Here is a 22,500-nt window from a genome sequence, read left to right on the forward strand (position 1 = left end):
AACAGGATTCATATGACAGTTTGTGGGTTGAGTTAACCCTAACAAATGGACAAAAAATGAATATAGGTGTAATATATAGGCCAAAGACATTATCATTAGCAGACGACAAACTGTTATTTCAAGAACTGTCTAGTTTCTGCAACCGGGATTTATTGATAATGGGTGATTTCAATTTTACTGACATTGATTGGATGACCCTTGAACATGGCCATATAGGTAGTCGCTTGATTGATTTTCTTGGTGAAAATTACTTAATTCAGCATGTAAAAGAGCCCACAAGATATGGAAACTTGCTCGATTTATTGATCACTAGCCGCGAAAGCATGGTAACTGATGTAGAAGTCGGTGAATCTGTTGCAAATAGCGATCACAATTTAGTCAGATTCAAACTCCTAAACAATTTTAGAATAGATACTTGTGCTTCTAAAATACCCGATTTCAGTAAAGCTCAGTTCATAGAACTACGTCAGGAGCTTCAGCTTACAGATTGGGAGGCAAAATTAAACGAAAGGCCTGTAGATCAGATGTGGGAAATATTTCAAAATACGCTCACTAAGATGATTCAAACTTACATTCCTTTTAAGGACAGACGTCCCCCAAATCAGGCTCGCCCAAAGTGGCTCGACAAAGAAACTGAAAAAAGTATTGCTAAAAAGAGACAGGCTTATAAGAAATATAAGTGCTCGGGTGCATCTAATGACTATGAAAGTTATGTATCAATACAGAGAGATTTAAAAAAGACAATACGAAAAAGAAAACGACAATACGAAATGAACATCGCTGATAAATCCAAAGAGAATCCCAAAGAATTCTATAGTTACATTAGAGATAAAAAGGTTGTTAGGAATCACATTGGTCCACTATTATCTGCTGACGGTCAACTTGAATATTCAAATGAAGGAATGTGTAATATCTTAAACAATTATTTTAGCTCGGTATTCGTAAACGAAACACCTCAAAGTGAATTCCAAACTGAAACCTGTGAAAAGTCTGGGGTAAACTTACTCACTACGGTAAATATAACAAAAAAAAAAATTAAAAGGTGTATAGACAAACTCAAAGTTAATAAAACACCAGGGCCTGACGGTTGGCATCCAAGAATCTTAAAGGAAATGAAAAATGAGATTGTTGTTCCATTAGAAATTATTTTCAAGAAATCCATCATATCCGGAGATGTCCCAAGAGAATGGAAGCTAGCTAACGTTACTCCCATATTCAAAAAAGGTGACAAAAAGAAACCAAATAAGTATAGGCCTATACGTTTGACTTCAATCGTAGGAAAAATAATGGAAACTATCATCAGAGATGCTATCGAACATCATTTAGAAAGTAACCGTTTGATAAATGATAGCCAGCATGGTTTCAGACGGAAACGTTCTTGCGTGACTAACTTACTCGAATTCTACAACACAGTTATCTCGAATTATGACAAAAGAAACAATATAGATTTAATATATCTAGACTTTGCAAAAGCTTTTGATACCGTCCCACACGAAAGACTACTTACTAAACTAGCTTTGCATGGAATAAGTGGTAGCCTATTAGGTTGGACTAGTAATTGGTTGAATGGTCGAAAACAGAGAGTTGTTTTAAATGGAAAAACTTCTAGATGGAAAAGTGTTGCAAGTGGAGTTCCTCAGGGTTCCGTTCTTGGGCCACTTCTATTCATAGTATATATAAATGATATAGACCATGGACTAAAATCTACTGTTTCCAAATTTGTTGATGATACAAAACTGTGCGGAGTGGCAAATGATCACTCAAACCAATTAGATATTCAAGAAGATTTAGATCAATTACAGCAATGGTCTGAAAAGTGGCTAATGAAATTTAACACAAGTAAATGCAAGGTAATGCACATAGGTAAAAATAAAAGTAAGTACGATTACAAGTTATTTGGAAATTCGTTAACAAAAGTGGATAGTGAAAAAGATCTCGGCGTGATTATCAGTAACGACCTCAAATCATCCAAGCAGTGTATTTCAGCCTCTGAGAAAGCAAATAAGATTCTGGGATTGATTGCGCGATCTTTTGATTTCAAAAGTCCATCACTCATTAACAAGCTATATAAATCGTTAGTTCGTCCACATTTGGAATATGCTGTTTCCGTATGGTCACCGAATCTCATTAAAGACATTGACAGACTGGAAAAAGTACAACGGCGAGCCACAAAACTGATTCCAAATATCAAAAATAAATCATACGAAAATCGACTTAAGCACATGAATCTGTTTTCCCTAAAAAAGCGTAGACTCAGAGGTGACTTGATACAGGTCTTTAAAATTCTAAAGGGAATTGACAACATCAAAAGTGACCAAATTTTCACATTGAATGAGAATCAGACAAGAAACAATGGTCTCAAACTGTCCGGAAATAGATTCAATTTGGAAGTAGGTAGAAACAACTTTGCCAACCGTGTAGTTAATGAATGGAATAAACTTCCTGCACAGGTAGTGCAATGTAGTTCAGTTCGAAGCTTTAAGAATCATTTAGATAAATACCTAAGTAAGATGCTGTAATGATTATAATTTATGTTATATTATTTGTTTTTGTTTTGTTATAATTTGTCTGTCTGATTTTCATTTATTATTAGTTATATGTCAGTTTATAATCATTTACTATTTACCTTTTTGTTTGTTATTCAACTATACCTATGCATTTATTTATGTATTTTATTTGTTATTTTTACATTATTATAGTTTTGATTTATTATTAATATGATTTTTTTATTTTTTTTTATTATTTTTTTTTTTGCATCCGACCTAGATATGGATCAAAAGGTCTCCTGTCGGCATGCTCCGCCTTTGTAATCCTTTGTAAACTCCGACCTCACGTAGGAATCGGGGTCACATGTGAGCATCGCATCTTGTGGGGGTCAGGTGAGAAGTGAGAGGTCAGGTCGATTGTTGACGGGACGATAATTGCTTACTGCGCGGATCCGGGTCACCGTTACCTGCAGGAACAAGAAAAAAAAAAAAAAAAAAGAGCGGCAGACTTAGGTGGTACATGACAGTTTCTCCATGAATACAATCATGGAATGGACCTGAAATGTTCAATATACTAATACTTATAGATTAATGACTTTTTTAAATATCGTTTGAATGTTGATAAACATTTTGTCTTAGGTAATTCCTTTTCAAGTTTATTCCATGTGTTAAGACCTATAATAGATAAGCATTGGCCTTTTTTGGTTGTTCTGTATTGAGTTTCAAAGAAATCATTTGTATGCCTGGTCGCATAGCTTGTTTCGTAAGGTGAGTAAAATTTCAATATGTTTTGATTCATTTGTTTATTGTAGATTTGGTGCATAACAATGGCGGTTTTGTACTTTATTAAGTCCATGAATTTCAGTAGACTTAGTTTTTTAAATAGATTATTTGTATGTTCTAGACGACCTACATTGCATACTATACGCAGTGTTTTTTTTTTTTTTTGTGAGGTAATTATGCGTTAGAAATTAGTTTCATAAGTATTATCCTAAATTTCTGAACAGTAGTAGACTACAGTAGTAGACTACAGTAAATGGTACGTAGCGTATTTTCATTGAGGATATTTCTCATTTTATGCATTATTCCTAAAGTTTTGGACATCTTATTTATCACGTGATTTATATGATGTTTCCAATTAAGTTGATCGTCTAAATACACGCCTAGGAATTTACTGACGGACGCTTTTTCAATAATTTTGTTGTTTACTTTTATTGGCTTAGTGCTTTCATTATTTTTGTAGAAAAAACAGGTAGTTAGTTTTTGATACATTTAAGGATAGTTTATTGGCTGAAAACCAGTTAGATAGCTGACATAATCCTTCATTAATTGTCTTGATCAGTTTGTCGGAATTTATATCAGAGCATAGAATGGTGGTATCGTCGGCGAACAGTATAAATTTCATAAGGTTGGATACATTTGTAATGTCATTAATGTATAATAAGAATAGCTTGGGTCCTAGAACTGAACCTTGAGGTACTCCGCATGTAACTGGTAGAATATGTGATCTTTCTTCCTCAATTGCTACATATTGTTTCCTGTTTTTTTTTTTTTTTTTTTATATATATATAACTTTTTAACCTTACCTCTTAGCCCATACTATTCGGCCTTTCGAATTAGGATTTCATGATTTACTGTGTCAAATGCCTTTTTTAGATCAATAGATATGCCGGTTGTCTTTTTCTTTTGTTCTATATTGTTAGTTATCTCTTCAATTAATTCCATTACTGCTGTTGACGTTGAAAGATTTCGTTGAAATCTATATTGACTATGGTGAATGACGTCATTTTTTTATAAATGAGTCAAGGCGAATTGTGAATAACTTCAAGAATTTTGGAAAAATGTGGTAATAGTGAAATTGGTCTATAGTTATTATAACTTGATTTGTCGGCTGGTTTGAATATCGGTATTACATTCGCTATTTTCATTGCATCTGGAAATATTCCTTGTTCAAATGATTGATTGCATATTGTCATAAAATGATTTTTGATGATAGGCATAATCTGTTTTACGAGGTTCATATTGATTCCTGTGCAATCGAGTGATTTCTTGTTCTGCATCGATTTTACTGTGTTCATAAGTTCGTTTTCCGTGATGGGTTTTAAAAACATAGTGTTATTTATTCGGTGTTTCAAAAAGGTCTCATAAGTTTGATGTGCTGTCTTTATTTGTTTCGCGAAGTTAGGTCCTACATGGGAGAAAAATTCATTAAATTCGTTTGCTACTTCTTTTTTAGTTTTTCCGTTTTTGATAATGTCTATGAATTCATCGTTGTTATTATTTTTGGGCCTAGTTAAGTTGTTCATTACTTCCCATGTCTTTTTTATATTACAATTATAATTTTCAAGCAGTGTGTCATAGTATTTTTTTCACAGTTGCGTAAGATTTTTGTAAGTTTGTTTTTATACGCTTCGAATTTGTTTTCGTCTGTCAAGGACTTGCTTTTAATAGATTTCTTGTAAAGTTGGTTTTTCTTTCGACACGCGTTCTTAAGACCGTTTGTAAACCATGGTTTTGAGTTTACGTTATATGGTTTTATTTCTACTTCTCTCTCTGGGCAGCATTTGTTTACATTACTCATGATAATGCTTACAAGTTCGTTATATGATAGATTGGCACTTTCTGACTCGTAAACCTGATCCCAATTTTCTTCTTTTAAGCATTGATTTAATTTTGCAATACTTTTTTCGTCTATTTTACGTTTTAGTGCGTTCTGGGTTTTGTTATGCAATGCATTTCTTTTGGATTGATAGTGAATACCGGTAGATGGTCACTTATGTCACTTATTAAGATACCACCGTGAATCTCGGAATTTACAATATTGTTGAAAATGTTATCTATTATTGTTTCACTTGTATTTGTTATTCGGGTTGGTTTATTTATCAAAGGATATATATCTAAAGACAAAATCATATCTTTAAAGTGTCTTGTTTGTTCGTAAGTCTCATACTTAAGTAAATCTATGTTGAAGTCTCCACAGAGATATAGGTTTTTATTTCTAAATGGAGTTATGATTTCTTCAAGCATATTTGTGAACTCATTGATGTTCGTGCCTGGCTTTCTATAGATACTTGTTATGACGGTATTTTTTTTACAGAAAATCTCAACGGCTACGCAATCATATAGATTTTCATGCGAATTAGTGGATTGATTTATTAGTTTGCATGAAATTGATTTTTTTATGAAGATAGAGACTCCGCCGCCTTTTTGGATCTGTCTATTAACACTGTAGGGAGTATAATCTTGTAGGAAGTTTACTAGACATCCTGGGTCAATCCATGTTTCGCTTATCACTATAACTTCAAGTAACGTTAAGTAACTTGAGATAACAGTCAATTTTCTGATAATTAGCGTTTAGGCTCCTTGCATTAATGTGAATTAGTGTGAATCCATCAATATCACGAAATACTGTGTCATATTGTGTATCACTATAGTAATCGCTGTCTTTTGTTAGTTTTGAATAGAAATTTAATTCGGGGTCATTTTGGGTATTGTGATTGGATATGGAAAACTCCTTTTCTGATATTTTTTGTCTATTTCTTTATACTTCTTAATTACGGTATATACATCTGGGTTTTTTGATGCGAGATTTGGCGCGGAAAACAAAAAATCAATTTCTGTGTTTGAGATGGCATGATAGGGAAATGTTTTTGAGCAGTCTGTGCAGGACCAGTTTCTGAAAATATTGTGGTTATTTTTGGCAGTATTTACGGGTATATTTACACACATGAAATGCTGCAAATGTTTGCACAATGTACATTTGAGGTGATTGGTAGGGACAAGGGTATGGCATGAAGAACAGTTTTTTGTTATGTTTGTTTTTGTTTTTGTGTTAGTTGTAGTGTTCATGGTTATGTTTGTGTCAGGAGATTAGGGAATGTGAAGTATTGAAATTCAACTAATTGTCCAAGATTACTTACCTGACGTACTTTTTCATCCCTGCACTTGATATACACCTTGCAGTCTCTTGTCCATATCGAGATGATCTTCCCTTGTTTCCTCATGTCGCGTGCTGTTTTTGCAATCTCTCCGGTTCGTTTCGTCAGGTGCTCATTCACGTAGATGCCCGTCCCCTTCAGTTTCTTGGCGTTTTTCAGCACGTTCACCTTCGACTTTCTTGATACGAATCTCACGATTACATTTTGGGTACCGTCCTGTTTTCTTTTTCCCAGTGTATGGCAAGCTGATATCTCTGTGTTTCTGATCTGTATTTCCTTGTTACTTAGAGAATGGATCACTTGATTTTCTACAATGTTCCGTCCACTGTTATCCACACTATAGTCGGAATCACCTTTCACGGCTTCCGAATACGTTTTCACAATCTTTAAACCACTGATGATGATATCTTCTCTCCTCGTGTCTCCAGGTCTTTCACTCTAGCTTGGAGATTAACTACAGTCGATTTGAGATCTTGTATCTCCAGCCTTAATTGTATGACTATCGCTTTTAGCTCGCTTAGAAACTGCTGGTCTTCTTTCCTTGCTTGCAAAAGGAACTGTCTGTCCTCTTCTCTTGCTTTCACGAGACTCTCCACCATATCTTCAAGTTTCTTGGAGCTGTTGCTGTTTGTGGTATGTGCCATGTTGTATTACTTTCTCGTAGGGAGCGCTGAGCGGAGGGTGTGAACGGCACGAGTCAGAGACTGATGTAGACTTAACGACTGTCACCTGATGATTCCATTTAGCTGAATTACAAAGGATTACAAAGGAGGAGCATGCCGACAGGAGACCGTTTGGTCCATAACTAGGTCGGATGCAAAAAAAATATATTGATGATAAATAAATAAATAAATGAATGCATAAAAGTTATAATAACATAAATATCAAATAAGATGAATAAATGCATAGATACATAATAAACGAACGGGTAAATAGCAAATAATGATAAATTGACAGATAAATAATAATAAATGAAAATCAAGCAAATGATAATAAACAAACAGACAAATAATAACAAACAAATAAACAAATATATTATATGAAACAAATGGCAGGCATTACAGGATCTTGCTTAGGTGTTTATTCAAACGAATCTTAAAGCTTCGAACTGAACTACAATGCTTAAAGTCTTGTTGACACGGGATTAGTTTAGTAGCCGCTAGTCCTAGCTGCAAGGTGACGTCCCCGTCAAATAAGTGCTGTCACTAGAATAAATTGGAGGGAAGTTAACTAACTTTCCGTTCACACTGTGCATGTAGAGTAGTTTTCAAGTCGCTAGCCCTTGCGGCTACTAAACTAGCCCCATCTCAACAAGACTTAAGGATTAACACCATCTCAATGAGCCTTCAAACGACGGCCATCCTTTATGAACAAAGGTGGTTGGGTTTTTGTATCTTCAAAGCATCGCCAAATGTTTTTATTCAGCTGAGGGAAACCCTCTGCCGCTTGAGGGACCAATGCCCTTTATCAAACTTCTTGGAAATCCCATTTTCTCACGATGTCTTGCTTTGATTCGGTTGAACCAGACAGTTATTAGTTTCCACAGAATTCTAAAGGGCATGATGTGTTCTCCATTTCTGAACTTGGCACTTTTTATCTTTGTAAAGTTCTTAAATCTTGTCACATATTGCAGCTTTCCCTTTTCTCTGCTTTTCTCTTAACAGATTTAGACTTTTTCCAATTACTTGGCACCGACTTAACCTCTTCCTTAGGGATCTTCTTTTTCTTAACAACATGCATTTTTTCCAATGGCCGTTGTGGCACAAGTCAATAAGTCCAAAGACTCTCAAGCCGTCGTCCCATTACTGTAGTGGGCGGATTATCATTTTTATCGCCTCTTTCTCCCACGAAGCGTGTCATCTTCTTCAGAATGGTCTCTTTTCCTTCCTTTCTTCTTTATGGATAAAGAGACGTTTTGGGGCTTCGTCGGGCGTTTTTTCCTTTTAGGATTTCTCCGGGCGACGTTAGCGGTTTCGAGCTCCGCTTCGGTAGTGAAATCCGTCTTTCCGTCCTTTTCGAAGGAGAGGCAAGATGATTCATTCTCCAACCACTGATGGGACAGTATTCCGTCGAGTGATGGGCGGCCCCAAGGGTCTTTTGCGAAGCATCGCATTATTAGGTCCCGGCAGACGTTCGGAACGTTCTTCGGGAATGACGGACTGGCCCTACATATGGAGGCGTCCGTGTAGAAAGGATCACGGCGGCACACCATGTAGTAAAGAAGAGTGCCCAGGCTCCAGACTGTTGCGGGCATGTGCAGGAACTCGCCTCCTTTGATGTATTCTGGAGGCTAGTAAATTCGAGTTCCGCCTGTGTCCGTTCCTTTGTAACTCGTAATGCGCTCTCCGCAACCAAAGTCGATTACTTTGATATCAAGCTGGTTTGAACTCTTGTCCCTGAAGAGCAGTATATTTTCTGGCTTGATATCTTTATGGGAGACCCCAGCTTCAAAACATCCTTTTATAGTTGTAACAATGTTTTTGAAGAGTCTTCGGACTTCTACATTCGATAGGTCGTTGTCGTTTTCTATATAATCGTACAACGACATGGCCGACGGAATAAGTTCCATTACCATATAAAAATTATCATTGGCGATAAAATAATCATACAGTTTGATGACGCCGGGCACCTTCTGCACCTTCTTCAGAAGCGCAGCTTCCTTCGGGATTCTCTTCCCGTTGCGACGTCTATATGATTTCATCCGCGCCAAGGGCACTTTCTTCAGGGCGACCTCCTGGCCATCGATGATCCGCTTGGCTCGGTAGACAGAGCCGATGCCTCCTTTGCCCAATAGCTCCTGCACTTCGAACTCGTTCAGCTTCGTCATCCTTCCCCAAGAGAGTCTTTGCTTTAGAATGTCCCAATTCCTTGTCATGAATGAAAGTCACATCACACCTTAAAGTAAACACCTGTATTGACTGTAGTTCATATTGCGCATACGAATACACACCTTAATATAAGCTTGTATATATATGTAAAAACTTAGGTTCTCCTAAAAAATCCCAATTATGCAGATGCAAAGAGAGAGAGAGAGAGAGAGAGAGAGAGAGAGAGAGAGAGAGAGAGAGAGGGAGGGAGGGAGAGAGAGGGAGAAAGAGAGAGAAAGAGAGAGAGTCATCATTATGATTCGACTCTTTAACACGGAAATAATGAGTTCAGAGAGAGATCACGGTGAAGTCAGCTCCAGGTTCATAGTGCTTGGATATGTCTTCGCTGTATCTTCTTCTTCTTCCTCTTGTCCAAGATAAACATATCCCTGTTGCTTATATCAGTGGACAAGCAACAAGAGACAGTGTCTTATGAGAAACCTTTAGTGTAGCGCCTTCCATGATGGTGCCACTCCTATAGTCTCATGCATAACATGACGGGAGTCTTTTCAAGCACCCGCTCAAAGCCCTTTCAATAAGCACCCATATATTAAGATAAATAAATATGAATAGATAAGGAGATGAATAAATAGATAAACAAATAAATAAATGACTTCTCTGAATGGTGGAAACACATATCGAATACTTATTCGTGATAACTGTTTTCTTTCTCATTTTGCTCCTTCCAAGACAATTTATTCATTTAATAGAAAACACCTTATTTCCCAAAGGGTTGACACTTTGACTGCCGGAAGGTTTCCTCGCCTGAATACGCTTGCCTAGCGGTGGCACAAAAAAAAAAAAAAAAAAAATATATATATATATATATACTGTATATATATATATATATATATATATATATATATACTGTATATATATATATATATATGTGTGTGTGTGTGTGTGTGTGTGTGTGCGTGTGTGTGTGTGTGATTTGGATGATGGAGAAAGAAACGTTAAGTGTTTAGGGTTCCGAGCCTTCCCCTGTGCTTATGTTCTCCATCATCCAAATCCCTCTGTTGGTGTTTGAGCCGCTTGCTAACCCCTCACCGTGACATATATAGTTTCGCTTACTTAACTCTTTCTTTCTGTCTTGCGACTCTACTTCTGGCCCAGGGCAGTGGACAGGATATAGGGATGACCCGTCATCCAGGAAGTGCCAGGATGAGAGGGAGGGTGGAGGAAAGTGGCATATGAAGGGGATGGAATGGGTGGGAATGGTTTCTATGCCTTTTTTCTTTTTGGCTACCCCCTGTGTAGGGAGAAAAGCCTTTGGTATATGTATGTAACTCTTTCTTTCATCCGACTGTGGTGTTAGTTGTGGTATACAAATGTGTTACTACATTTCTCACCTGTGATGATCATTCATGATTTCAATATCACGTGAAAAGGGTCTTGTCATAGGCGCTGATGAATGCCAACGATTATAATAAATCTATGTAACAGTACAACTGTTGACACAAACACCGAAAACTCAAGTTTTTCCCCTCTCTCAGAGGGTGAGAAGAACTATAACTATATATCTTGAAGGGTTGCTGTAGGCTAAGTTCTAGTGAAGAATAATGTCTGCAGAAAGACTTGTACTGCTTATGAAGTGAGGTTATTAGGAGATTAGGATAGGTCATCGGGACTCCTTGGATGATGTCACTGGGAGAAGTAGGAGAGAGCAAGGGGAGTTCTTGGTTGAGGTCACTGTGAGAAGTAGGAAAGGTCAATGGGAGTCCCTGGGAAAGGTTACTGAGGATAGAGGGAAAGGTCAATTTGAGTCCCTGGGGAAGGTCACTGGGAGAAGTCATCAGTCACAGAACAAAGAGAGAGGTGGAAGCTCTGGTTTGACTTCTGGTCCGTGATCCTATGGGCTTGGTTTGTTGCTGGTGCTGGAGGGCATTGAGCTCTGGGGGCGTTGTAGCACAAATTTCCGTTGACACTGGGCAAGACCATGGTGAATCATTCATAGACTACAATGCTGCATTACTGAACCACAGTAGACGAATTTACTTACAAAAAAAAGGCTGAAGCCAGGGACTTTTATTCAGTTTTGGTACCCTCCACCCCTAAGTTCTTGATTAACAAGTCTACAATAAATGTGGATATATTTTGTGTATCCTGCTCTGGCTGCCGTGAGGCGATTCATCTTGCTTAACAGAACCTCCTAGGGCAGAGTGCAGGGCGTTAAAGTCCCCCATGTAGATCACACTGTGAGACGTGTGTGGGGGGAGGACGGAGCGATTGATTTTTCCTGGAGCAGAGTAAACATTGTAGAGTCTCAATTTCCCATTACCTATGGATATTTCATAGGTATGATATGATGTGTGCATAGCATCATCAGTATTAATTGACAACTATCTACGTACGAGCGGTCCATGGAAATATAACACATCAAATTTTATCTTGTTGCCACCCTTGTGCAAAGGCGGTGTTTTCTGCTTCTATTACCCCTTTATTTTACTAATCATATTCGTCACTAATATACTGGAGGATTCTTCAAGTACCCTCGATATGTAAGGTGGTGCAGTGAGTTGGATCCCATAGAGGTACACACACCCAGACTTGACACTGGCGGCGGGAGTAGGGGTTGGGGTGTTTGGTGGAAAGTGAGGTAGAGGGAACGTTATGAGTGATATTTGCGATTAATCACTGGAGGCGACCGTAGTGTAATTAATCGGTAAGCTCACCCACCGGCAATTGGGAGTCTCGTGTTCGGTCCATGGAAGGTGGCAGCTTTTCTGTTACGCTCCTTACCTCAATACTACTCTGTGTACCCATCATTTTGCCATATGATGTAGACTTAACGACTGTCACCTGATGATTCCATTTAGCTGAATTACAAAGGATTACAAAGGAGGAGCATGCTAAAAGGAGACCTTTAGCTCCATAACTAGGTCGGATGCGAAAAAAATATGATAATGATAAATAAGTAAATAAATTAATGCATAAAAGTTATAATAACATAAATATTAAATAGAATTAATAAATGCATAGGTAGATATTAAACAAACAGGTAAATAGCAAATAATGATAAATTGAAAGATAAATAATAATAAATGAAAATCAAGCAGATGATGATAAACAGAAAAATAATAACAAACTAATAAACAAATAATATAAAACAAATGGCAGGTATTACAGCATATTGCTTAGGTGTTTATTTAAACGAATCTTAAAGCTTCGAACTGAACTACATTGCTAAATGTCTCGTTGACACGGGGTTAGTTTAGTAGCCGCTAGTCCTATCTGCAAGGTGACGTCCCCGTTTGGAGGCAAGTTAACTAATTCCTGTTTACACTGTGCAAGTAGAGTAGTTATCAAGTCGCTAGCCCTTGCGGCTACTAAACTAGCCCCATCTCAACAAGGCTTAAGAGTTAACACCATCTCAATGAGCCTTTAAACGACGGCGATCCTTTATGAACAAAGGCGGTCGGGTTTTTGTATATTCAAAGGATCGCCAAAGGTTTTTATTCAGCTGAGGGAAACTCTATGCCGCTTGAGGGACCAATGCAATGGTGTTAGTTGTGGTATACAAATGTGTTACTACATTTCTCACCTGTGATGATCATTCATGATTTCAATATCACGTGAAAGGCTTTTGTCATAGGCGCTGATGAATGCCAACGATTATAATCAATCTATGCAACAGTACAATAAAACTGTTGACACAAACACCGAAGACTCAATTTTTTCCCCTCTCTCAGAGGGTGAGAAGAACTATAACTATCTATCTTGAAGGGTTGCTGTAGGCGAAGTTCTAGTGAAGAATAATGTCTGCAGACCTACCTGTACTGCTTATCAAATGAGGTTATTAGGAAATGTAGTATAGGTCATCGGGACTCCTTGGATGATGTCACTGGGAGAAGTAGGAGAGAGCAAGGGGAGTTCTTGGTTGAGGTCACTGTGAGAAGTAGGAAAGGTCAATGGGAGTCCCTGGGAGAGGTTACTGAGGAAAGAGGGAAAGGTCAATTTGAGTCCCTGGGGAAGGTCACTGGAGGAAGTCATCAGTCCCAGCACAAAGAGAGTCCTGCCCTGTTGTTTTATTATGATGACCTTGTTTACATTACCCTTGTCATAACCTTTGATCCACTTGAACACTTCTATTAAATCACCCCGCACTCTGCGTCTTTCCAGAGAGTGTAAGTTAAGGTGCCTAATCCTCTCTTCGTAAGGCAAATTTCTGAGTTCCATGTATCATTTTGGTCATTCTTCTCTGTACTGATTCCAGTGAATGTATGTCCATTCTGTAGGACGGAGACCAAAACTGTACCGCATTGTCAAGGATGGGTCTAACTATCGCTAGATAGAGTTTAATAATTACCTCTGCACTTCTATTCGTTACCGTCCTAGCAATGAAACTTAGTGCACTGCTAGCTTTATTTCTGGCGCTAATGTACTGCTTCCTGATTTTAAGGTCCTGACTCACCAGAACTCCCAAGTCCCTCTCGTACTCAGATTTTTCTAAAAACGTGTTAATTAAGCTGTATCTATTTTCGGGGTTGTGTAGCCCTACGTTTAAGACGCTACACTTAGAGATATTGAAGTTCATTTGCCACTTCACCGACCATGTTAACAATTTATCAAGATCATCCGGCAGAATCTCTGCGTCGTCTCCTGACCTAATTAGGCGTCCTATTTTAGTGTCTACCGCAAATTTACTAATGGTAAATAATAAACAAACTTACTAATGGTAAATAATAAACAAACAGGTAAATACCAAATAATGATAAATTGGCAGATACATACATACATACATATACCAAAGGCTTTTTTCCCCTTACACAGGGGGTAGCCAAAAAGAAAAAGGCATAGAAATCACTCCCACCCATTTCATTTCCCATATATTCCACTCCCCTCCACCCTCCTCCCTCCCTCCTATCTTGGCACCTCCTGGATGACGGGTCATCCCTGCATCTTGTCCACTGCCCTGGGTCAGAAGCAATGTCGCAAGACACAGTACATCCACAGCAAGGCCGCTTCATTAAATCGGCGATCCCCCCTCTCCGTCCCCTCATGCAGGAAAGGAGATAGCGGGGAGAGATCCCTTCGTGCTGCGTCAATTTTTTTTTTCATACATACTTCCTCACCCCCCATCCCCCATCCCCCACCCACTCCCCCTCATGCATCACAGCCTCATCTATACCCGACCCTTCTCCATTCACCCCTATCTTTTGTCCTCCACCGTCCTTCCTCTACAGACATTCCTCTCTTTTGTAAAGCCCTTTTCACCCCATCCATCCATCTCATCCTAGGACGCCCCCTCATTTTCACTCCTTCCACCTCCGCCTTCCACACTTCTTTTACTAATCTTTCTTCACTCATTCTTTCCATGTGTCCAAACCATCCTAATACTCTTTCATCAACCCTATCTCCCAACTCCCTTTCCACCCCCGTTCTCCTCCTCACCTCCTCATTTCTCACTCTATCTAGCCTAGTAACCCCTATCATACTTCTGAGACATTTCATCTCAAACACATTCAAACACCTTCTCTCTTCCTCTCTTATGTCCCATGTTTCTGCCCCGTACATTGTTGTTGGCACAATCACTCCTTCATATAACCTCCTCTTAGCATCCATTCCCAGATGTCGATTTCTCATTACACTTTTCAATCCACCAAGGCATTTACTCGCTTCTCTCAATCTACATTCTACCTCCACACTCACTCCTCCCTTTCCTGTCACATTCGCACCCAAGTATCTGAAACTATCCAATTCCTTCAGTTCCTCACCTTTAATGCTCACTTCCAGCCTACTGTCACTCTCTCCCCTTGTACATCTCATCATCTTACTTTTGCCCACATTTATCTTCAGCTTCCTTCTTTCACACACCTTCTCAAACTCTGTCACTAACTTCCTCAATCCCTCCTCTGATCCTACTACAAGCGCAGTGTCGTCAGCAAACAACAACTGGCTCACCTCCCACTTTTCTCCATTTTCTTTAATCATCTCCAACCCCTGACCCACTACCCTTGCATTCACCTCTCGCACCACCCCATCCATATAAAGATTGAACAGCCAGGTCGACATAACACACCCCTGACGAAGTCCCACCTTTACCTCAAACCATTCACTCTCTCCATTTCTAATCCTAACGCAAGCTCTACTACTCTCATAAAAACTCTTGACTGCTCTTAACAGCTTTCCTCCTATCCCATATATCTGCAATACCTCCCACAGTGCCTTCCTGTCTACCCCGTCGAAAGCCTTTTCTACATCCGTAAAAAAACATCCTTACCTTTTCCTATAGCTTTCTCACACATCTGTCATACCACAAAAATCAGATCTATACAACCCTTACCTGTCCTAAAACCACACTGTTCCTCACCAATTACTCCCTCTGTTCCCCCCTAATACTCTCAATCAAGACCCTGCCATAAGCCTTCCCAACTACACTCAGCAAGCTGATCCCTCTGTAACTACTACACTCACACTTGTCCCCCTTTCCTTTGTAAAGCGGAACTATACAGGCACTCCTCTAGTCCTCCGGTACTCTACCCTCTTTTAAACATACATTAAATAACCTCACCAGCCAGTCCACAATCACTGTATCTCCTTTCTTCAGATATTCTGCATGGCATCCATCCAACCCAGGTGCCTTACCTGCTCTCATCATCTTAACAGCTGCTTTCACTTCATCCTTCCCTATTTCTCCTCCATTTTCCTCACTCATCACTCTCATTTTCTTAGCATATCCCACTGCAACTACCTTCCCTCCCTATCCCCCTTCACATTTAGTAACTCCCTAAAATACTCTGCCCACCTTCCTCTCACTGCCTTCTCTTCCATTATCATCTCTCCATCTGCACCTTTTACCTTTTCTTCTCTACCTGATTCGCCCCCTCTTCCTCTTTTAACTTCCTTCCAAAACATCTTTTTATTACTTTCAATTTTTTCTGTCATACTCTTTCCCCATTTCACATCTGCTCTCCTCTTTGCTTCCTTTATCTTATGCTTAACTTCCTTTCTCTTTACTTTGTACCTCTCATACGATTCCCTCGTCCTAATTTGTAGCCAATCTATGAATGCCTGCTTCTTCTCTTCTACACCCTTCTTTGCTTCCTCATCCCACCATTCACTACCCTTCCTTCTATTTCCTCCCGCCCTCCTTGTTCCACACACCATCTTTGCACACCTTATGACTCCCTCCTTGAACCATCCCCATTCCTCCTTCACTCCTAGTTCTACTCTATCCTTTACTCTCTCCCACTCCTCTCTCAGCTTCTTCTTATACTCATTCTCCTTTTTTTCCTTATTTAAGCAGTTCACTCTAAGTACCTCCCTACCTTCTGCCCTTTTCCTCTTTCTCCACCTATTCTCTACTCTCAATTTACCTTCCACCAGGAAATGATCTGATATTCCCCCACTCTCTCTCCTTAGAACATGTACATCCTAAACTCTTCCTACCATACTCCTGGTCACCACTATATAGTCAATTAACGCTCTATCTGCCACCCTTCCATCCACCACCCTCTCCCATGTGTACTTATGCTTGACTTTCTTCTTAAACACTGTATTTGCTATCATCAACTCTCTTTCAAGACACATCTCCACCATCAACTCTCCACTACAATTTTTGCGTCGAACTCCATACTTCCCAATCACCCCGTCAATTGGTTCATTTCCTACCCTAGCATTTAGGTCTCCCAATACAACTACATTGACATTTCTCCCTAATCCCTCTATGCACTCATTTATATCTACCCAAAATGCCTCTCTTTCCTCTACGTTCTTCTCACTACCAGGCCCATACGCACTTACAAAAACCCACATCTCTTTTCCCAGCTTCGCCTTTATCCACATCAACCTTGATGACACCTCCTTCCACTCTACTACCCGCTTACCTATCTCTTCACTTACTTGTATAGCCATCCCTTCTCTCCCTCGTCCCCTCTTCACTCCTGAGTACCTCACAGCTACACTCCCAAACTCACAGTTGCCCTTTCCTTTCATTTTTAGTTTCACTCAAAGCCAGTACATCCATCTTTCTTCTCACAAAAATACTACCTATCTCTTCCCTTTTACTCTCATTTGTACCACATCCACGCACATTAAAAGACCCAAACCTTAGGGTACTGGTTGGAAAGCTCCCAGACCCTCTTATGTCTTTACTTTCTTTCTTAGGAATGCCTCCTTTCGGGGCTACAGGTAGTAGGACTCCTAATCCCTTCCCCCGTCCCTTTTTTTGTCGCCTTCTACGACTCAAGTGGAAATACTGTGCTTGGTGGCACTATTCTTTTCCCCCACCACAGGGTAGGTAGGCGAAAAAAAGAAATGAATATTCAGAGAAATGGTACAGGACAGTAACAAGGGGTTGGGGGACAGCATAACGGGGGGACAGTCGTAGTATAAAAGTGTCATAATTTTTCTATGTACAGTTTTCCTCTATCACAAGCAAAATGATGTGTGGCTCTGGTCCATAGGGGCACCCCATATAGACACTAAAGTATCAACTGCATGCTACTTTTTCACAATAACATGCAGCCAATACCCCAGACGGGGAGCAGCCAATACCCCAGACAGATAAATTATAAATAATGAAAATCAAGCAAATGATAATAAACAGACAAATAATAACAAATGAATAAACAGATAATATAAAACAAATGGCAGGCATTACAGTATCTTGCTTAGGTGTTTATTTAATCGAATTGAACTACATTGTTTAAAGTCTCGTTGAGACGGGATTAATTTAGTAGCCGCTAGTCCTAGCTGCAAGGTGACGTCCCCATCAAGTAAATGCTGTCACTAGGATAGTTTTGAGGCAAGTTAACTAACTTTCCGTTTACACTGTGCAAGTAGAGGAGTAGTTTTCAAGTCGCTAGCCCTTGCGGCTACTAAAGTAGCCCCATCTTAACAAGGCTTAAGGGTTAACACCATCTCAATGAGCCTTTAAACGACGGCGATCCTTTATGAACAGAAGTGGTCGGGTTTTTGTATATTGAAAGCATCGCCAAACGTTTTTATTCAGCTGAGGGAAACCCTCTGCCGTTTGAGGAACCAATGGCCTTTATTTCAAACTTTTTGGAAATCCCATTTTCTTACGATGTCTTGCTTTGGTTGGGCTGAACTAGACAGTTGTCAGTTTCCACAGAATTCTAAAGGGCATGATGTGTTCTCCAGTTCTGAACTTGGCACTTTTTACCTTTGGAAAGTTCTTGTATCTTGTCACATGTTGCAGCTTTCCCCTTTCTCTGCTTTTCTCTTAACAGATTTAGACTTTTCCCAATGACTTGGCACCGACTTAACTTATTCCTTAGGGATCTTCTTTTTCTTAACATACTTTTTTTTTCCAATGGCCGTTGTGGCACAAGTCCAAAGACTCTGAAGCCGTCGTCTCATTACTGTAGTGGGCGCATTATCATTTTTATCGCCTCTTTCTCCCACGAGGCATGTCATCCTCTTCAGAATGGTCTCTTTTCCTTCCTTTCTTCTTTGTCGTCAAAGAGACGTTTTCTGGTTTCGTCGGGCGTTTTTTCCTTTTAGGATTTCTCCGGGCGACGTTAGCGGTTTCGAGCTCCGCTTCGGTAGTGAAATCCGTCTTTCCGTCCTTTTCGAAGGAGAGGCAAGATGATTCATTCTCCAACCACTGATGGGACAGTATTCCGTCGAGTGATGGGCGGCCCCAAGGGTCTTTTGCGAAGCATCGCATTATTAGGTCCCGGCAGACGTTCGGAACGTTCTTCGGGAATGACGGACTGGCCCTACATATGGAGGCGTCTGTGTAGAAAGGATCACGGCGGCACACCATGTAGTAAAGAAGAGTGCCCAGGCTCCAGACTGTTGCGGGCATGTGCAGGAACTCGCCTCCTTTGATGTATTCTGGAGGCTAGTAAATTCGAGTTCCGCCTGTGTCCGTTCCTTTGTAACTCGTAATGCGCTCTCCGCAACCAAAGTCGATTACCTTGATATCAAGCTGGCCTGAACTCTTGTCCCTGAAGAGCAGTATATTTTCTGGCTTGATATCTTTATGGCAGACCGCGGCTTCAAAACATCCTTTTATAGTTGTAACAATCTTTTTGAAGAGTCTTCGGACTTCTACATTCGATAGGTCGTTGTCGTTTTCTATATAATCGTACAACGACATGGACGACGGAATAAGTTCCATTACCATATAGAAATTATCATTGGCGATAAAATAATCATACAGCTTGATGACGCCGGGCACCTTCTGCACCTTCTTCAGAAGCGCAGCTTCCTTCGGGATTTTCTTCCCGTTGCGACGTCTATATGATTTCATCCGCGCCAAGGGCACTTTCTTCAGGGCGACCTCCTGGCCATCGATGATCCGCTTGGCTCGGTAGACAGAGCCGATGCCTCCTTTGCCCAATAGCTCCTGCACTTCGAACTCGTTCAGCTTCGTCATCCTTTCCCAAGAGAGTCTTTGTTTGAGAATGTCCCAATTCCTTGTCATGAATAAAAGTCACATCACACATTAAAGTAAACACCTGTACTGACTAGTTCGTATTGCGCATACGAATACACACCTTAATATAAGCTTGTATCTACATGTAAAAACTTATGTTATCTTTAAAATTTCCCAATTATGCAGATGCAAAGAGAGAGAGAGAGAGAGAGAGAGAGAGAGAGAGAGAGAGAGAGAGAGAGAGAGAGAGAGAGAGAGAGAGTCATCATTCGCTGGTTATGATTCGACTCTTTAACACGGAAATAATGAGTTCAGAGAGAGATCACGGCGAAGTCAGCTCCAGGTTCATAGTGCTCGGATATGTCTTCGCTGTATCTTGTTCTTGTTCTCATTAAAGTAAACACCTGTACTGACTGTAGTTCATATTGCGCATACAAATACACACCTTAATATAAGCTTGTATCTACATGTAAAACCTTATTTTCTCTTTAAAAAATTCCCAATTATGCAGATGCAAAGAGAGAGAGAGAGAGAGAGAGAGAGAGAGAGAGAGAGAGAGAGAGAGAGAGAGAGAGGGAGAGAGTCATCATTTGTTGCCTATGGTTCGAGTCTTTAACACGGAAATAATGAGTTCAGAGAGATCACGGCGAAGTCAGCTCGGATATGTCTTCGCTGTATCTTGTTCTTGTTCTTGTTCTTCTTGTCCAAGATAAACATATCCCCGTTTATGATATCAGTGGACAAGCAACAAGAGACAGTGTTTTATGAGAAACCTTTGGTGTAGCGCCTTCCATGATGGTGCCACTCCTATACTCTCAGGCTTAACATGACGGGAGTCTTTTCAAGCACCCGCTCAAAGTCCTTTAATAAGCACCCATATATCAACATAAATAAATATGAATAGATGAATAGATGAATGAATAGATAAACAAATAAATAAACAACTTCTCTGAATGATGTAAACAGATATCGAATACCTATTCGTGATTACCGTTTTCTTTCTCATTTTGCTCCTTCCAAGACAATTTATTCATTTAAGAGGCACCTTACTTCACAAAGGGTTAACACTTTGACTGCCGGAAGGTTTCTTCGTCTGAATAAGCTTGCCTAACGGGGGCAAAACACACACACACACACACACACACCCACACACCCACACCCACCCACACACACACACACACACACACACACACACACACACACACACACACACACACACACACACACACACACACACACACACACACACACACACACACACACACACACACACACACACACACAGACACACACACACACACACACACACACACACACACACATATATATATATATATATATATATATATATATATATACATATATGTATATATATATGTATATCTATATATGTATATACACATATGTATATATATATATATATGTATATATATATATATATATGTATATATTTGCAGAAACCAATTGGCAAATTAAATAAATGAATACCGAATGTTTTCGTCTATTGAAGACATCATCTTGAATAGACGAAAACGTTTGGTATTAATTTCTTTTATTTTCCAAGTGGTTTCTGCAAGTATTGTTGTCACGTGTCCTTAGTGATTTGTTTTGTACATATATATATATACATATATATATATATATATATATATATATATATATATATATATATATATATATATATATATATATGTATGTATTTCTTGGGCACAGGTTCTCGCGTAGACAATTTTGATTGAAGTCAGCTGCGCTAATAGCCTTGTTTTTTTATATTTAATATCTTCAGTGTCAAGAATAACTTTTTAGTCTCATTGTTCAAGGTTTGAACATGATCATTCATCACAACTAACACCACAGTCGGACGAAAGAAAGAGTTAATTAAGCGAAACTAAATATTTCGATTGCTCACTTCAATCCTCTTCAGTAGTACAAAGTGGAAGGAGGGTGCTGTGTTAAATAGCAACCTCTTACGAAAGGAAAAGAACTTGAAAAAGAACAAACGTCATTACCACAACCCTTATATGACATATATAGTTTCGCTTACTCAACTCTTTATTTCTTTATTGCGACACTACTTCTGGCCCAGGGCTGTGGACAGGATGCAGGGATGACCCGTTATCCGTTATCCAAGATGAGAGGGAGGGTGGAGGAGAGTGGAATATGAAGGGGATGGAATGGGTGGGAATGCTTTCGATGCCTTTTTCTTTTTGGCTACCCCCCGTTGTAAGGGGGAGAAGCCTTTGGTATATGTATGTAACTCTTTCTTTGGTCTGACTGTGGTGTTAGTTGTGATTTACAAATGTGTTACTACATTTCTCACCTGTGATGATCATTCATGATTTCAGTATCACGTGAAAGGGTTATGTCATAGGCGCTGATGAATGCCAACGATTATAATCAATCTATGCAACAGTACATTAAAACTGTTGACACAAACACCGATAACTCAAGTTTTTTTCCCTCTCTCAGAGGGTGAGAAGAACTATAACTATATATCTTGAAGGGTTGCTGTAGGCGAAGTTCTAGTGAAGAATAATTTCTGCAGAAAGACTTGTATTGCTTATCAAGGAGATTTGGATAGGTCATCGGGACTCCTTGGATGATGTCACTGGGAGAAGTAGGAGAGGGCAAGGGGAGTTCTTGGTTGAGGTCACTGTGAGAAGTAGGAAAGGTCAATGGGAGTCCCTGGGAAAGGTTACTGAGGAAAGAGGGAAAGGTCAATTTTAGTCCCTGTGGAAGGTCACTGGGAGAAGTCATCAGTCACAGAACAAGGAGAGAGGTGGAAGCTCTGGTTTGACTTCTGGTCCGTGATCCTGTGGGCTTGGTTTGTTGCTGGTGCTGGAGGGCATTGAGCTCTT

At 39.6% G+C, this 22,500-nt stretch overlaps 2 protein-coding genes across 2 annotated transcripts; both read right to left on the reverse strand.

Moving 5' to 3' along the window:
* Positions 1-8,714: 8,714 nt before the first annotated feature.
* Positions 8,715-9,251, reverse strand: LOC143034787 (serine/threonine-protein kinase pim-1-like). The gene has a single exon (XM_076201134.1). The coding sequence runs from the start codon at positions 9,249-9,251 to the stop codon at positions 8,715-8,717; it is 537 nt and encodes a 178-aa protein (XP_076057249.1).
* Positions 9,252-19,105: 9,854 nt separating this feature from the next.
* LOC143034788 (serine/threonine-protein kinase pim-3-like) lies at positions 19,106-19,642 on the reverse strand. Its single transcript, XM_076201135.1, has one exon. It carries the CDS (start codon positions 19,640-19,642, stop codon positions 19,106-19,108), a length of 537 nt encoding a protein of 178 aa, XP_076057250.1.
* Between the last annotated feature and the right edge of the window lie 2,858 nt (positions 19,643-22,500).

This window comes from Oratosquilla oratoria, chromosome 18, assembly GCF_046742065.1.
Source record: "Oratosquilla oratoria isolate Oo_2021 chromosome 18, ASM4674206v1, whole genome shotgun sequence".
In the NCBI taxonomy this organism is placed as follows: domain Eukaryota; kingdom Metazoa; phylum Arthropoda; class Malacostraca; order Stomatopoda; family Squillidae; genus Oratosquilla; species Oratosquilla oratoria.

What these genes read in the sequence shown, in the direction of transcription:
- LOC143034787 (XM_076201134.1), bottom strand. Translation starts at nt 9,251, where the DNA reads ATGACGAAGCTGAACGAGTTCGAAGTGCAGGAGCTATTGGGCAAAGGA.
- LOC143034788 (XM_076201135.1), bottom strand. Translation starts at nt 19,642, where the DNA reads ATGACGAAGCTGAACGAGTTCGAAGTGCAGGAGCTATTGGGCAAAGGA.